The 18831-nt window shown below is 42.3% G+C and overlaps 1 protein-coding gene across 2 annotated transcripts in view; it reads right to left on the reverse strand.

The window, feature by feature from the left end:
- Positions 1-371: 371 nt before the first annotated feature.
- Mfhas1 (malignant fibrous histiocytoma amplified sequence 1) overlaps positions 372-18831 on the reverse strand; it is an 87897-nt gene continuing 69437 nt past the window's right edge. The window contains exons 2-4 of one of the 2 annotated variants that reach the window (XR_001175431.1): positions 14004-14130; positions 6980-7089; positions 372-2886 (exon numbers count right to left, since the gene is read on the reverse strand). Coding sequence is in view for 1 of the 2 variants with exons in the window: in XM_013026157.1 (XP_012881611.1) it covers positions 2853-2886; positions 14004-14130 (161 nt within the window). In the remaining variant the exon portion in view is untranslated. The remainder of the gene's footprint in view (positions 2887-6979; positions 7090-14003; positions 14131-18831) is intronic. The other variant, XM_013026157.1, reaches the window with a different exon arrangement.

Raw genomic sequence — 18831 nt, forward strand, 5'->3', positions numbered from 1 at the left:
AGTTCTAGGGATTGAATTCAGGGTCCTGAACTCTCACCTGGGTTGTTTGTTCCTTGCTGGTACTCTGCCACTTGAGCTATGCCTTCAGCCTAGTTTTGGCTGGTTATTTTGCAGATGGTGTCTCATAGACTTTTCTACCTGGGATAATTTTGATTCTTGATTCTCTAGGTTTCAACGTCCTGAGTCTCTAGAATTATAGGCATGAACCACTAGCACCTGGAGAGCTTTAAAGTAGGGGAACTTTGAGTTTCTCCTTAAGGGCTGCCACCCCCACCCTCTGTAGCTCAAAGTTAAGAACTAAAAATATAACATAGTTACTCCTTAACTAGCAACACTGAATAAAACAAATAATTAAACTGGAAATGCACTGCTAAACCATTTCTTTGTACTTTTATTGACATTTTTTTTTAAATTTCTGCCCTATTAAGACAATGCAGTGAGAAATCGCAATTACAATTCACAGACTGTGGCATGAAGAACACATTTCATCCGGAATCACAGCAAACCTTTTCCTCTTTATTCAGACAGAAGAGTCCAATACACAAATGTCAATAGGAGCAGAGTTGTTTTTTCTTAGAAGGGGGAAAACATTTATTCTGGCAGCGCTTTTACAATTCCAGGAAGTGGTTTTGCAGGAATAGAAACCATAACAAACTTGGAGGGCATTTGTTTGAGAGGCAAAGGACTCACTGGGTTGAACAAATTCCTCTTGTGCTTAGTGAATGGTCTGTCAGCCTTGGCTGGTGGCTGAGTCTTTCCAGGTGTTGAGAGAGAAAATGGAATTTCCTATATAGATGGCAAAAATTCCTGTAGAGCAGTGTTTTCTGTATCTTCAACCTCTCCCCACCCCATGCTGAAGCAAGTTCTCATGCTTTTCTGGAGCTTCTTGTGGTCATATGACCCTCTACCATGACAACCCTTTGGTCACAACACACTAGGTTTCCTCATACACTGCTTCTCTAGGGTTCGGATAATAGCACAAAACGTCACTTGTCAAAAAAAAAATAAGTAGTAGATTTTAAGAACATGGGCATATGGGTTCATTAAGATAGCAAATATTTTGCAAGGGTACAGCCCCAGTGACATTACTTTTACTTGATAGAATTTCTGGGGAGTGAGCCCAAAGTCATATGTTTGGAAGTCTTTTGCAAAGACCGGACAAAGTTGATTGATTTAACAGCTGAAGAACTGTGTGGTGCCAATTAAAAAATTCTAACTGCCAATGGTCCATAAAGCAATTAAATGTTACCATTCAGTACACACACACACACACACACACACAAACACACACACGAGAACTGTGACAAAAGGGTTAACTAAATTCATCTTGTGACTATGTTCTAAAGGAAAATGAAATTTTACACATGAAGTGTCATAGTCAATTTTTTTTAAATCTACAAATAGGCTACTTGACTTTATGATCAGGTTCTAAAGTCAAGGAAATTAACTGTCTGTCCCTACACAAATTGATTTGCAAATGCTTAGATGCAGTTGTGTGTTCACTCTTAAGTTTTAAATATGTGGAGACTTTGTGCTCTATGGCGTTCCAACAGTCAATACTTTGTAAAGGAAGTGAACGAGTAATACCAGCTGACTCACTTTCTTGTCTGACACTAGTGAAAAACAGTTTTACACATTTTCTATCCACACATGGAGGAGGCAGATGTAAACAGAGTCCTTTACATTCCTTAAAGAATGTGTTCCTACTGCAGCAGCATATGCTGTTTGGCCCCAATTAGGAGACAGAGTAATTTGTTGAGTTTGCTAAAGTTTTACCTCCTGTAGATTCCAAAACAAGGCTTTTACTACTTCTTGGCAGTAGATGTCCAACAAGAGGCTCTGTATGAATAAATAAGTGGGACTGTGTTCTCCATTGAGGAGGATGTTCTCAGCCAGATATTGAGGGACTGGCAAAGCATACTGCTAATTATTGAACCCTGTTCTAGAAAAAAAAAAAGGTACTTAATAGCAGAACTCTTCACATGATTAGAATTGACTCCTGATCATCTTGAGCTATTGAAAGACTCAAGTTTTCCATGGATTATTTGTCTCCTTGGGCCCCCTGCAAGAGGCTGCCCCAGTGCTAATGTGGGAAGTGAGGAGACATAATCGCTCCACCTTGCAAGATAACTGCCAGGCATTTATGAAATGCTTGTTGCAAGATCTTGCTAATTACTGGCAATTTCTTTGAATCAATGCAAAACCCAAGAGCTAATCTATATCTTTTTTTAACCTCTCCATTTTAATCTGAGAAGGTGGAGTAAAGAATAAAGAACAAAAAAATGTCCTATACTAAAATAAGAAATCAGCCTCATCTTGGCACAGTTCTCATGCAAAATATTGCACCCAGTGTCAACTAATGCTAGAAGCTTCAAACTGTATAAATTTTAATGTATTTGCATATTATAAAAATAAAGATAAACATATACATATCTTACACTAGTGACGGAACAGCAATGAACGTCAGTCGATCGATCCATCTTTTCACATTGAACAGAACTGAAACCCGAGTGCTCAAAATACTGCCACCTGTACTGTCACTATGGCTTAAATGTGCACAGAAAACAAAATCCCTGAGAAGCCATTAGACATTTTTTTTTCTTTTCTTCAAGTAGCATTCTACTTGGAGGATCACAGTTCTGAGGTTCAGGTTGTGAAACATATGCTCCATGTTCTTGCCCCCTTCCCCGCCCCTCCGCACCTCTCCAATGACCCTCTGAAAGCACCTGGAACACAGCTTCACTCCTGGTCACAGAAAGTGCCTGGGAGAGGGGAGGGCTCGCAGGTACAGAAGATGATCCATGTGAGTTCCACTCTCTATTTTCTCCATGGAAATTCCACAGCCACGAAAGTCACTGGTTTCTGTGCTTTTCACCAACGTTCTTCCTGGATCGGGGGATAAGACAGGCCAGAAATGACTACCAGTAAAGGAGAATGGGAGTCTCAAATTTAAGAAAAGAAAGTCATTCCATAAATGGCATTTCTGCACAGACTTTCATTTCTATTTCTAGAAAAAACATGTAGATATCAGGCCAAAAATGCACCCTCCCCCTATCCCCCCAAAAGCCTTTCTAGTAGTAAACTAGTCAAACATTATTGCTTGTGAGACTAAACTCAGATCAGCCCTAAAGTGGAAATGATGCTAATTGGCTTTAACTAGTTATTCTATTGTAATTTTATAGCTTAACAAGATTTCTAATTAACAACTCCAAACTCTAAACACAGATGTGCTTCCTCCCAATCAACCCAGGTGGACACACACTGAATAATCCAGTAGGAATAGAAATACATGCTAAAAAATAAGCACAGACATCAGGACAAAAGTCTTCCTAGCCAGGCTGTCAACCCAGGTCTTGAGTTTGGCGTTACACAGAGAAGCCATTAGCTGCATTCTCACTAATCAAAGTGACAGACAACTGAAATACAGTAGAGGAAAAAAATGTCAAATGCATCCATCATTTACTTGGGTTTTTCTATAGTGACCTGAGTGTGGTTTCCTAACAGCATTTTAACAACATTTAATAAAACCTACAAAACAATGTAAGGAAAGGAAAGGGGGTTATGTCCTGCTGCCCTCATCCCATTTTATGTCGCTCAATGCTGCTTGATTTCAAGGACACTGATTGATACACTGATAATTCAGCATCCACCTAAGATGGCCCTCTAGCCCATCCAAGAATTAGCTGAGGGCTCCTTCAAGTTAGGTAATAACAACACCACCAAAAAACTCTTTTCTATGTATTATATGACAGGAATAGCACATTTCATGTAGCCAGTATTTTATTAATTTTTCAACCCCTACCAGAGCTTCCAGATCCCAGAGGAAGGGCATCTCCTTCCTTATAGGCAAGGCCTGGCTGTCAACTAGACAAGACTGTACTGAAACATGCTTGGTGGGTGAGAGAAAAGTTGGCTTTTATATAAACTGTTTTTTTGGTTTTTTTTTATGTCCCAAGACCAGGATTTGAACTTGGTCCCTGCTACTTTCACTCATTGGCTAGCATTCCACCAACTGAGCCACACCTCCAACCGCATGAACTTTAAAAAATCCTATGAATATAATGAATCCTGGGAAGGAAAGGTTTGACATTGTGTTAAATTCTAGTAGCAACTGTCAAGAGGATGTCAGGGTACAAATGCACATCTCAACCAGGTGCTTCACAGGGGGCTGGGGGTGTGGCAATAAATAGTCTCCTCACTGAAGTCTCCTCACTGAATCTGATGAGCCTTCAGAAGCAAAGACAGTTGTATCAGGCTGGCTGCTCCCCTGAGTAACAAAAGTGTGAGAAACCCAGAACAGCTAGCCCAGTAGACCCACAGGGAAAAAAATTCCACCACTCATTCTTTCCAGAATGTTTCACATCCATACTGTGTCTCATGTTTGCATTCTTTAAAAATCCAAGAAGAATCAAGAGCCAGCAAGTCTCTAGCCTTTTCTATTGCAATAAACTCATCCTTATCCTTCAAGAAGCACCTCTGATGCTACTTTCTACAACTTTTCCTGATTTTTCTGGGAGATTCATTTCTGCTCACAAGACTGTTCACACAGCTATGAACAGAGGTAGCAGGTATAGTTTAATAATATATTTATTTTAATTGCAATCTGATACAAGTTTGACTGTTCCTTTGATTCCTGTTGTTTTAGATTCTTGAAGAAGTGTCTGACTGGTCATTTCTGAATTCTCAAGGCCTAGTCAATGGCTATCAGAAGGCCACTACTCAACAGAGGCCTACTGATAGATGATGTACATGCTGTCTTGACAAAGTAGCTATGTGATCATTCCTGTAATGAAGTATTAGTAAAGTATTAAAGAGATAGCTGGGTGCAGGTGGCTCAATGCCTATAATCCTAACTTCTCAGGAGGCTGAGATCTCAGGATTGCTGTTCAAAATTAGGCCAGACAGGAAAGTCCCTGAGATCCTTGTCTTCAATTAATCACCCCCCGCCACAAAGAAAAAAGACAGAAGTAGAGCTGTGGCTCAAGTGGTAGAGTGCTACCATTGAGCTAAAAGCTCAAGTACCACACTCGGGCACTCATGCACACCCCCCCCCACAAAGTATTAAAGAAACATATAGGAAAATATAGCTGATTATAGAGTCCAAAGGGTTAGGGATGCTTTTGTAAAGAAGGATGGGCTTTCACTGACAAGACAAACAACAGCCAGGGAACACTGTGGTTAACCCCTCCTACAATAAGGGGAGCATCTCGTAGGTCAGCAGAGTGGCTTGGGTCTGATGGTGATAGGTCCTATGAATTAGGCTCAGGATTTTGAACTTGAGTGTGTAATCACCACTCTAGGCTTTTAAATTGGGAGAGAAGTGACAGGGACTGACAATTCAAGATAATATTGATTGAAGGGATGAGAAAAATAGGTAGTAGGAAGCCAACTGAGACTCACAGGAATCTTGGCAGACATGGTAGGCCTAGAGAAAAGCAAGGGATCGAGGAGAAAGTTTCATGAATGAATTCAGTCATGACTAGGCACTCTGATAAGCTGGGACTACAGGTCTTAGTGACAGACTACTTACGAGAAAGGGAGAGAAAAGCATTGAAGTTGATGGACTGCTGGCTTGGACATTTAGGTGCAAAGCTATTGTATTACATGAGAAAGAAAAGGGATGAAGAACTTCGTAGGAAGCAAATGGTAAATCAGTTCTATACCCCAAAGCTTACAGGGAGCTCCCAAATAGGACATTGGTGAGAGGTGTGGAGCTAGGGGAGGGCTCAGCCTAGGGTAGCTGAGCTCAGACCCCAAATTCTCCCAGGGTATACAATTTGTCCCTTCTGGGACACCAGAAAGACAAACAATTCAAAGTATTTAGACACGAAGGCTGAAATAGAGGCTATCACATTTAGAGAGGGAGCCCATGACACCATGCAGTCTTCACAAGGAAACACAGAGCTGGTCATAAGAGACTTTCCTCTGATTTCCATGGGAGAAACAGGCAGGGCAGGATCAGCAGGCTTAGGACTGGTAGTAGATAATTTCAGTGACCACTGGGGTGCAAAGGTTGTCACTTAGTGGTGTTATACCTGGCCCTGGGAGAATTAGGGCAAGTGGACAGTGAACTAAAGCATGATAGCCAATAGGACAGGTAGTTAGGATCTGGGCTGTGGACTGGTTGGTGTTGACTGTGGAGAAGGTGCTGGCAGGTGAGTGGTTTGCTCTCTCTAGGAACAAGCTCACCCTGTGAGAATCAGATCCTCCAGATCACTGAGGCCCCTGCTCATGCACTGTGTATGTATGGATATATCACAATGCAACACAAATATTACATATTACAAATGCATGTGAACTCAAAAGCAGTAAAATAAAAGCTCCATGCTAATAGAGAGAGTAAACTCTTATTCAAAATACCCATCTATGGAATTAACACCTCTCCTCCTTTGTACTAGTAGGGTAGTTGAAGCTTTTCCTGATGTTATATTCTGTATACTATTAACAGCAAATTAGCTGGGTGCTGGTAACATACACTTGCTATCCTATTTATTCAGGAGGTTGAGGTCTGAGAATTGCAGTTCAGAGCCAGTCTGGGAAGGAAAGTCTATGCGATTCTTATCTCCAATTAAGCAGCAAAAAGCCAGAAGTTAAACTGTGGCTCAAGTTGTAGGGTGCCAACCTTGAGAGAAAAGACCATACAAGAATTGAAGGCCCTGAGTTCAAGCTTCAGTACCACTACACACACATACCACACACAAATGCATGCGCAAATACAAGTAAATTTTAAAATGACCTTCTTCTCCCCAACAAGGATAGAAGGTTAAGGACCTTTTAATATAGTACATTGAACAAAAGAATCACATAGTTTGCATATGTGAATGGATTCTAGACAAAGAAAAGACCAGTTACCGTATGAAGCCCTGTTCCCAGAAATCTCTTCACTCCCAACTCCCCCTCCCCTTTTCCCCTTAAATTCTCCAGGCCCCCAGAGCCTTGTCTATTCAAAAAAACTACCTGTGCTCCCCCAGAGACTTACCCTTAAAACTGGTGCTCCTAAAGTCACAGAGTGGGTACAGTAAAAATGTTGGCATTAGGGAAAGATGCACTATCATTTCCACTTAATTTTCCAAGAAAGTATGAAGATACCTAAGCAGAGAGGGGAGAATTCCAGTATCAATGTGGCTGATGGGAGGCCAGGAGGTTAAAGAGACAGTTTCTCCCAGCCTGTATAAGCAGCCAGACACAGCATGAGCCTGACACTCCTATCACAGGACAAAACAAATCAATGCCAATCAATGGGCTTTACTATTAGGCAAACTCCAAACCTAACTTTATCCTCTCAAATATCAGCCCCTCCTCATCACGCTTTAAAATACTGTAGTCAGTAGGAAAGAACTCCATTATGATAAAAACCAAATTCATCTTCCTTCTATTTCTTTCTGAAATCACTCTTCAAGTCCATATTGTCTAACCTGAGCATATATAGACTGACTTTGCCGGATTATTTGGTATGATAAAGGCTACTGTCTGAATCCTGCCTTTTATACAAAAGTTGTTTCTGTTGGTCTTAAATATCTTTCTGTCATAATGAAGTCATGACCAAAGTTCTTGTGAAAAGTCATCAATGAATTTTTGAGAATACTTACAGATAAGCAAGTAACTCTACTATATAGAAGCAATAATCCAAGTTGTTGTTTTTTTAAGGAGTTTTGAAATATAATATCTCAGCTTGCCCTCCATTGTTCTAATTAAAACCTTTGGAAAAGGAGAAAGCTTAGCTCAACAATTTTCAGACCAGTCCAGTTTTGTTAATTCTGTAACGCATGACCTGTTCAAATCAGAATTATCTCCCTTCTTTATTCCTCATAAATCCCCCCTCCCCTCTCACTGCTCAGATGAGAGAGTAGTACACAGACATTCCACCACAAGAGAGAGTTCAGCTTCAGGAATTAAGAACAAGACATACTCCTTCCATGTGACTGGGTAGGGTGTTGGTATAATCTTAGTTTCTTAGAAGGCTGAGATCTGAGGATCACAATTTGAAACCAGCCCAAGCAGGAAAGTCTGTGAGGCTTGTATCTCCAATTAACTTAGAAAAAGCTAGAAGTGGAGCTGTGGCTCAAATGGTAGAATGCCAGCCTTGTGCTAAAAAGCTAAGGGACAGTGCTTAGGCCCTGACTTCAAGTCCCAGTTTGGCACAAGGAAGGAGGGAGGGAGGGAAAGAAGGAGGGAAAAAAAGGAAAATACATGGCAGAGCATAGACTGCAATCCAGTACGCCACCAGGTGAAAAGATTTCATCTGCTAATCTGTTGAATCTTTTATCTGTCTTTTATATGAAAATCAGAAGTTATATTGGGTTTTCAGCCAGCATATCATAGAATATATACTTCAGAATTTCTTTAGAGAGAGAAACATGCTGCACTGAACCTAACATGAACACAAGGACCTGAGTTCAATATACAACACACACACACACACACACACACACACACACACACACACACGATATCTCCAACTGGCAAAGCTAGTGTTTGTGCAAAGAAGCTCCCACAGCCTGAGGGCTGGAATTAGGCAGCATCTCTGCTCAAAGAGCCCTTGGACAGTCAGAAATTGACAGCTAAGAATTTTACAGATTCTTCTTCTTCTTTTTCTACTGAGTTCAGCCCTATCCCTGTCTCACTCCCTACATCCCTGTCCTCTGAATCCTCAGATTCAACCAATCGCAGATTGGGAAATTTTGATTTGGACTGAACCCGTGCCAAGCTCATTCCCTAAAGAACATGGTATAGCAATGCTTCAGGTAACAATCTATTACATATCACACAGCATTATATTGGGTACTATTCCCTTAAAATGTTTGCACAGGTTATATGCAAATGCCACAATATTTTCTATAAACATCTTGAGCATCAGCTGATTCTGGGATGTCTGGAAGGGAGGGGGATGCTGGAGCCAGTCTCCAGGTAGAACTAGTACCCAAGGACAACTGTGTAGTTTTGTCCCTTCCAAAGCTTCATGTCCAGGGTTGCAGCATGCTTTGGATGTCTAGGGTGCAGTTGCACTGTGTAAGTTCTTAGGAGGCTCCTCATCTCCCTCCAATCAGCTTCCCCTAGCTTCCATCTCTCCACTGTCCTTTAAGTTGGGGGCTGGCAGTGTATATGGGGGTGCATATCAATTCACTGTCTTTACACTACATTGTATCATGGATAACATGTGTTTACAACAACTTCTTTCTAACTCTGGAATCTGCTTAATACCAGGACCATGAGTGACATTAAAAATCTTCACTGAATGCATGCAAGTAGGATCAAAGTTGGAAGCTATCCTGGCAGGATAGCTTTTATCTCTAATTAACCAGCAGAATGCCCAGTCTAGAGGCTGGTTCAAGTGGCAGAGCACCAGGCACCAGCAGTAAGCAAGCAAGCCAACTGAGAGCAAGAGTACCTGAATTCAAACAAACCCTGGTGCCAGCGCGCGCGCACACACACACACACGCACGCACACGCACGCACACACACACACACACACACACACACACAGTGAAAACCTCTACTGTTCCCCAGGAAGGAATAAGGAATAAAGTACCCACAAATCTTAAAAACAAGAAATAGAAAAGTTTGGTGTTCATAAGGAAGGACCAAAATATAGATAAGTCATTGGTGGATTTGTTCATTTTGATATTGGGTTTTAAACTTGGGGCTTCACACTTGCTATAAAAGAGCCTTTTTGCTTTAGGTTGTTTTTCAAGTAGGGTCTTTCCCCCTCCTTCTACCTGTGCCTCCCACAGAGCTGGGATTACAGGCATGCACCACCATGCCTGGCTTGTGGGGTTGTGCTTCATAAACTACATAGTAGCATAATCTATACTATGCCAAGGGCAGGCAATTAAATACCAAGTCTGATTTGACATACACAGGAGGAAACTCAAAGAAGGGCGTGGAGTCTCTTGAAAACTACAGGAATTCTAGATCAAAGGGCTAAGGGTGTCTGGGGTTACTCAGGGGGATATTCTTATAGTCCAGAGTAACAACAATGACTTCCTGTCAGGCTCACGCTTTCCTGGCTTGAACAGAGTGCTACCTTCAAAGCAGGAGAAGGGACCGAGAGCTAACAGCAAGGCAGCATGTGCCAGGCTCTGCACTGGTGCTGTCAACTAGACACTGACCACAGAAAGGTCCAAGAGGCAGAGGTAAGGCCTGCCTCACTAGGAACCAACTCCTCTAAGGACAGAAGCTGAAGGATCACAAAGTCTAGTAGACACACATTAGAATCAACTGGGTGTCTTTTTGTTCAGTTTGGTGTGGTATCAGGGCTTGAACTTTGGGCCTTGTGCTTGCTAAGCAAGTGCTCTACCACTTGAGTCATTCCTTTAGCACTGACAGAGTTTGGCATCTTTTTTTTTTCTTTTTGCCAGAGCTGGCCTGGAACCATGACCATCTGTGTAGCAGATTACAGATGTGTACCACCATTCCCAGATTGTTGGTAGGATCTTGCCAATTTTTTCCTTTCCTTTTTTTCTTCTTTTTCTTTCTTTCTTTTTTTTTTGTCGGCCGTGGGGCTTGAACTCTGGGCTTGGGTGCTGACCCTCAGCTCTTCAGCTCACGGTGAGCACTCTACTTCTTGAGCCACAGCGCCACTTCGGGTTTTCTAGTGGTTTTATTGGAGATAAGAGTCTCACAGACTTTCCTGCCTGGGCTGGCTTTGAACCACGATCCTCAGATCTCAGCCTCCTGAGTAGCTAAGATTACAGGCATGAGCTACTGGTGCCTGGCTCTTTTTCTTTTCTGTTTGGCTTGGGCTGACCCTGAACACCAACTTTCTTATCTTCACCTCTTACATAAGGGTGTGTGTGTGTGTGTGTGTGTGTGTGTGTGTTTCTCTGGTGTTGGAGTTTGAAGTCAGGGTTCTATCACTTGAGCTATGCCTCCAGTTCAGGTTTTTGCTGGTTATATGGAGATGAAGTCTCTAGGACTTTTGTGCTGGAGCTGGCTTTCAACCATAATTCTTCTGATCTCAGCCTTTTGAGTATCTAGAATGACAGGCATGAGCCACGAGTACCTGGCTGACTTCCATGCTTTTGAAAGGTTCATGGCTGGTCACTTCCCCTGGAAACTCATATGCATGAGATCCCCATATCCATGCCTGATAATGAAAACCTGATTTTGTCCATGTACCTACACTTGGTGGATGGCAGGGAGGTAGAAGATCACTTCACAGTGAGCTGCTTAAGTTAACTTGGCTTTAGCTGCAAAACAGGGTAGCAACCTTAGTCTCCCAATGCTTGGTGCCGTCTAGTACCCCATGTCTAGGCACAGTCCCAAGTCATGGGAATTAATGACCTCCTTTGATAGCTACACTCATCAGCCTTCCAAATCTCCCCTTGCTATGTTTGTCAGTCACAGTGCTTTACACCGTCCATTGGGCCTGATAGAGCCTCTGTGGGTTCATTTTTAGTTTATGCTCAGGGTTCAAGTAAATGCTTAAGGAAAATAGGGAGTAAACTAGGCCACACAATGCTAAGCTTTGAATGGAAGCATATTTTCATATAACTGGTCACAAGAGATAATTTTCTCCTTGCTCCTATCTATTGGAGATGTGAAATTTTCCTATTCAAGAATATTCCTTTATTCTACTACAAATCTGTCATCCATTTTTATGAGACATTTTGAGGCTCTGAAAAAAAAAAAAAACGATTTCAGTTTTTAGGTGAAAAGTAGTTCAGGCCCCAAAGGTGTTCTCTTCCTCTCTCTCAAGTAGAAGGCTAAGCCTGGGGCCTCTGATTACCTAGAATGTCAAAGCTGTTGGTTCATTTATGTTCAATAAACTCTAAAGGAGAGGCTGATAATTTTCTTTGCAGGTGGTGTAAATGGGTTCTTTTTGTTCAGAACAGCAAGAAGCCCATGGGGAAACACTGGTAATGTAGGCCTGGAAACCTGTGGCTTCTAGAAAAGGATCGTATAGCTCTCACCTCTATCTTGCCTATTAAAGGGCACGTGTCTACAGTGAAACAATAGATGAATGGGCATTATTGCCAATCATATTAAGTAAGTCTTTCCTTCTGATCCACACCTTGCTGGCTTTGTAACATCCCCTTATCTGCAACCAGAGGGGAGGCCAAATTCAAAGAAAACCCAGACAGTCAAATTTCTGGGTTTTTAGATACTGAGAATGGGCATCTGCTGACAAAGATTTTCCTATGTAATCTCGCTCTAATATTTACGAGGCACTTCAAGATCTCAGTGTCTTCAAGCCAAACCCATGATGAATTATCTCAGGCACGTGCTAGATGAAAGAGCATTATAAATTCAGCATTAATAAGCATTCCCCGGGGGTGTTCCTGGATAGTTTCCAGCCAAGATGGATGGCGGACATTCCATCTAATGAGCTGCTCAGTTTAGAGCAGAGGAGGCATCACACTCCGCCTGAGCTCAGTGCGGCTGGAGACCCCATGCAGAAAGCATAGGCAGGGGGTAGATCTGCCACCTCAGGGACAAGAAGGAACTGCTCTGACCACAGGGAGCTCTGGAATGTGACTGAACAATCAGTTTTCCAAGGTAAGATAAGAAGCCACAATTCCCAAATGCAAACTTGCTGGTCCTCTATAAACAGCTTATAGATAGAAAAAAAAATCTAAATGGTTAACTAAGAAGAAAAGCTAAAAGCTTGCTGCATGAGTATGACTGCTGGGCTGAATAAGCCATATTGCTGATATCAAAATAGCAGGACTGGATCCAAAAATATTTGTGGTTGGCTACTTCCTAAGATACAAGATACACAGGAATTTCAGTATGGGCTGAAAATGGCCTCTTGGAAAGCTAGATGCTGGTGGACCACATCTGTAATCCGAGGCCTCTTGGAAAGGTTGGTGCTGGTGGGCCACATCTGTAATCCGAGGTACTGAGGAGGTTGTGATCTGACAGTCACAGTTCAAAGCCAGCCCAAGTAGAAAAGTCTATATGACTCTTATCTCCAATTAGCCACAAAAATGATGGAAGTGGAAGTGTGGCTCAAGTGGTAGACCACCAGCCTTAAGCACAAAAGCCAAGTCAAGATGCAAGGTCCCAGCTAGGTGCCCGTGGTTCACACCTGTAATCCTAGCTACTCAGGAGGCTGAGATCTGAGGATCACAGTTCAAAGCCTCTTGTCTCCCAATAAACCACTAGAAAACCGGACATGGTGCTGTGGCTCACGCAGTACAGTGCTTGCCTTGAGCTGAAGAACACAGGGACAGCACCCAAGCCCAGAGTTCAAGCCCAACAACTGACAAAAAAAAAAAAAAAAGATGCAAGGCCCTGAGTTCAATCCCCAGTACTGGCACATATACACAAAAAAGTTGCCTCTTGAGTCCCTGATATTACAAAAATATACTAATAAAAAATGAAAACAGGGTGTATTGTAGAATATACCTAGAATACTCTAGAATGCGAGCACTCTAGTTTTATTTAGAATGCTTACATTCTATGCAAGCTAGTGGACAAATACGTGTTCTCTATAGGTTTTCTCCATCTGAGGAGAAGGTGGTAGCAAGCTGCATAGTACTTGATTTCTGGGACTGGCTAGAGCATTGGAGGCCCACAGCAAAAACCAATGTGCTATGGATTTTCTGCAGCACTTTAATATTTAATGGACTTCACTGCTTTATGAAATGAGGCCCATGTCATTCAGCAACGTGATGGGGTTCTAGAAGACCCCAGCAGCCTTCAACAAAACTGAAATGAACTGGAGGGAAAACGTTCTGTCATCAATGCACATACCTGTAAATATATCAAAAAGCAACCAACTCTGCATTTTAAACAAGGATGTGATTTGTGAATGATTTCCTAAAGCTGTTAGAAAAAATGTTTTAAAAGTAAAAAAAAAATCACAAAAAAGGAGAAAAACAGTAGCTCCTATGTTGCTGCATAAGCCATGTGGTGCTGAAGAAGTCACTCAGTAGAACTTTGCTTGAGGGACTCTTCTTGGTTTATGTGAGTTGCAGTTGAACTTGACTTTTTGTTATCACATCCACAGAGCCAGGATCAGGGGTAGGAAGCAGGGACTGAGACTTTTGTGAACTCACTTGGAACAGGGGCTGATCACAGTCGGCGTAGGTGGGTAAACCAGGGCCACATTCACTCTCTCGCTGCCATTCTTGGGGCAGATGATCTCTGCCACTCCTTCCGGCCTGGGCTGACTCAGCAGCTCCCCTGCAGGAAGAGAGAGGAAATACATTAGGAAATGTAACCTGACCCCACACCACTTAAAATAGAAATCTAGTACTTGGAATTAGGAAGGGAGGGAAAAGCTAGGACTTACTGGGCTCCAGCCTACAATCTCATCACCATGGATGGGGAGGAGACTGATATCATAGTGAGAAGGCCTGATCTTGGAACAAAACATTTTGACAATTCTACTCACTTTCCTTGGTACTAAGATCTTTATATGCCAGCCTTCCTAGAGTCCAGCCAGTGAGGCAGGACTCCCAAACCAGGAGATGTTCATAATATTTTAGCAGGGCTGGGAAGGTGGCTCAATGGTAGAGTGTTTGCCTTGCATGCATGAGGCCCTGGGGGTTCCATTCCTTAGCACTACATAAGCAGAAAAAGCTGGAAATGGTGCTGTAGCTCAAGTGGTAGAGCGCTAGCCTTGAGCTGAAGAGCTGAGGGATAGTGCCCAGGCCCAGAGTTCAGACCCCATGACCAAACAATAAATAAATAAATAATCATAATATTTTAGCAGATGGGGTTTGTGCAACTTCTCCATAAAGCCCTGTACAAATGATCTGAACAAGCAGCAGATTAACACTGCAAACAGAATCAGAAGAGCTCTGCCTCCTCTTAGCAAGACAATTCCTGGACCAGGGCTGTGTGCTGACCCAAAGACACTAACAGGACACTACCTTATGACTAATAACATAATGGATTACCACAATACCTAAAGGAAATCAGATGCTCTGCCTGCCTAGAATGGAATCTCTCCAAGGATCATTAATTCCCTAAGAGCAGTAATGATTCCAGCCTTTCCATTCCCTACTAGGGGTTTACTTCTCAGGGAGCCTGCCCTCCTTGTGTTCTTAGAGCCAGCACGGAGCTCTTCTTCACTCAGATGCACTCAGTCAATGAGGTCTGGCTGACAATGGCACATGCTTCTGCCTAGCTTGCTTCAGTTAACCTTAGAACATAGGGCTGGGATGTAGTTCAGTGGCAAAGTGCTTGTCTAGCAAGTGCAATATTCTGGGTTTGATCCCCAGTTTTTTAAAATTGAGATTAGGTGATTACATAAATTTCACATATTTCACAGTATTATGGAATAGTGATACTTAAAGTCACAAATATATTTTAAACTTCACAAGGCAAATTGTCATTATCATGGTCTATAAAGTTTGTGAATTCTATGACTTTGACAATACAATTATTTCTTCCACATCAGGTAATGTAGTTCAGTGGCAACGTGCTTGTCAAGCAAGTACAATGTTCTGGGTTTCATCCCAGAACAAAACAAAACTTAAAACATCAATAAACCAAACCAAGGATATATAAGATTTTCGGGGGGGGGGAAACACTACCTAAATTCAAACTGCAATTCTAGGACAACCATCCCTTCTACTCACAAGGAGACTGCGAAGTCCATACTGGGGATTGAGCCCAGGGCTAGGATGAAGGAATTATCCCACCACACCCCAGTCCCAGATTTCCAAATCAGATCAGCTTCTAGCAAGCTCACAGTGATGAAACACCATGGACCAGCCTGGAAATCAGGGCTTTTCAGGTTCATCTCAATTCATCGCTATAATGTCCCTATATGCAGTCATTGTCATTTCACAAATGAAGAAGCTGAGAGACTCATGTGCTCAGTGTCAGGCGATGATGAGTGACAGCTGTAGGACAAGAAGCTAGTAGCCCATCTCTAGGGCTGCTACCCTTCAAACCAACCTCCTATAGCTGGGGCTGTTTCTCTATATCAGAATGAGTCCTACCTAGACAAATACTCTACAACCACTTTTTTTAAAAAAGGAACTTAAGCGCTGGAATGTGTATACTTTTAAGAACATTAATTCACACACAGTGAGACCAAAGGAGGATACTCTTAGGAGAAGAAATGCATAGATGCCTATGTGCATCTGATCATATAAAAAAGTATTTATCAAAATGAACTCCAGAAAATGAAAACAAGAGCTTTTGTTTTTCTTTTTAGCTGTTTTTGTTTTCTTTCCTTTTTGTTCTGTTTATTCATTTATATGTCTTTGCGAGTGTAAGGGGAAATACAGAAATGGAGGGACAAATGCAGCAATGGCATTCACTGGACACTATGTTGAAGATGAACCACACAACTTGTCGGTAAGGACTGGCGGGAAAAACTGGGAGAGAGTGAAAGAAGAAGTGACATTGTCCAAAAACAAATATACTCTATACTTGACTTATTTAACCGTAATCCCTCTTTACATCACCCGTATAGTAACACTATTTTTTTTTAAAGAACAGCATTAATTTCCCAGTTGGAACATTTTGGTATGGCTTTGAATGATACAGACAAATTCAAGTTTGATCTCCTTAGCCAAACTCCTGCAAAAAAAAGTGACTTTAGTACCATTAGCTGGTCTTGTGGACACATAGGTATCTGAACTATACTCCAACACCAACTGAGAAAAGATCCCAAATTATAAAAGTGAACACTAAAACATAAATGTCAAATGCTGCATAGGTAATAGATAAAGCCAAAGAATGGCAAGTTAGGCTAAAACAAGGAAGTCAACCAGTCCCCAAACCACTTGGTCAGATAGAAGGTAAGAGTTTTAACTTGAGCCATGCTTCCAGCCCAGCTTTCTGCTGGTTATGTTGAAGATGGAGCCTAGTAAACTTTTTCTGCTCACGCTGGCTTTAAACTGCGATCCTCTAGATGTCAGCATCCTGAGTGTCTAGGATTATAGGTATAGGCCACTGATACCTAGTTAACAGCTGTGTATCTTTACACCAAGCTCTCCACATGTTTATCACAGTACCAACACAGCAATGAGAGAGGCTGAGAGACCCTAGTCCTGGCCTGCCCATGCTCAGCTCCTTGTGTGATGCTTTCGTTTCCTACATTAGGTCCTAAGAAGAGCTCCAAGGCCTGAACACAGTCCAGGTATCTCTGGTTTGGCCTGAACACTCCCTGTGGATTGCAACTCCAGACAAACCTTGGTTCTATCAGCTTCTGGCTGCCTGAGCCCTGTCTCTGGCACTTGTCCCTGGCACCAGTCAGGGACACCTGGCTTCTGCGCTGAGGATGCTGTAGCTCTTACTGTCAGAGAATATAAAATAAAGCCTTGGTTCCTCACTTCTATTAAATCAATAGCTTCACAGGCCCCCTGGACAGGGACAGGGCAGCGGTTTTGTCTGGGCCCTACCCCTAGAAGTGTCCAGTCATGGCAGTGGTTTGTCCACCAAGAGTTCAGGTGTTGGGAGTCTGTGTCCCTCCTTATGTTGGTGCTGGGAATACAAGTGGGGAGAGAAAAATGGAAAATCCTTAGGTCAATTGCAAAACTGCGTCGGCAGAGGCTATGGGACTCTTTGCTCTCTCCAGCTTCCAGTTTCTCAATCCATTCTCTCTTTCCACATATGCTCCTGTCATTGCCATCAAGACTTTAGCAAAAGGGAGGAACCCATGCATCCTGGTCTTTGGACTTTCAGCTTCCAAAACTGTGACTTAAATAAACCTCCCTTCTTTATAAAGATACTCTGACTTGAGTATTTTGTTACAGAAAAGTGAATACACATAGCAACAATACAACGTAGAAGACACTGGGAACTTTGATAAATAAGGCAAATTCACTTGATGTTAATGAATACTAAACAATAAACAGAATAGTTCACAATCGCATGCACAACCATGTCCTCCAACAACCTACTGTATGATAACAATATTTTGAGGATTTAACAAACATCCACAGTTCATAGAGTAACATAAGAAAAGCAGCTTTTAAGCCTGGCCATGGTGGCTCACACCTGTAATCCTAGCTATTCAGGAAGAGCTGAAGATTGTGGTTTGAAGACAGTCCAGACAGAAAAGCCCATGAAACTCTTATCACCAATGAACTACCAAAAAAAGCCAGAAGTAGAGGTGTGGTTCAAGTGGTAGAGCACTAGTGAAAAAGCACAGGGACAATGCAGGTCCTGTGTTCAAGCCCCAGGGCTAGGGGAAAAAGCAGCTTTCATTTTAAACCTGTCTTAACATGAATGTGGCTTATAAAATGTGTATGTTATCCGGTAACCTAATTCAGTTAGTCATCCTGAAATTCAACACTGACTTGATCTTCCAAAAAGAAGAAGAAAAGTCATGTTCTTTCGTTAAGTAATGATATAGCCACACTGAGAGTTCAGTATGACTGGGGAAGATGCAGAGATCCAGATGGAAGGGCTGGCCTCTGAGCAGAGGATCTCAGTGTGTACAGGGAAGACAGGACCAAAGCACTCAGTCATGCCTGACAGCAATCTCTGTTCCTAAGAACTTGCTAAAAGGAAGTAGGCTTTTCTTAAGGACAAAAATTACCCAGTGTCAGATGCCGGTGGCTCACGCCTATAATCCTAGCTACTCAGGAGGCTGAAATCTGGAGGTCGCAGTTCAAAGCCAGCCCAGGCAGGAAAGTCCATGAGACTCTTATCTCCAATAAACCACTAGAAAACCAGAAGTGGCGCTATGGCTAAAACGGTAGAGCACTTGCCTTGAGCTGAAGAGCGCAAGGACAACGCCTAAGCCCAGAGTTCAAGCCCCATGACCAAAAAAAAAAAAAAAAAAAACCCCACAAAAAACAAAAAAACCCAGTGATTGCTCATCGAGGTACCATTTATAATATGGGAAAACTTGGTAACTCCCTAAAACACCCCATGACAGGGAAGTGGCTAAGAACTACAACACATTACCTAGATGGA

Source organism: Dipodomys ordii, unplaced genomic scaffold, assembly GCF_000151885.1.
Source record: "Dipodomys ordii isolate 6190 unplaced genomic scaffold, Dord_2.0 Scaffold4, whole genome shotgun sequence".
Lineage (NCBI taxonomy): Eukaryota > Metazoa > Chordata > Mammalia > Rodentia > Heteromyidae > Dipodomys > Dipodomys ordii.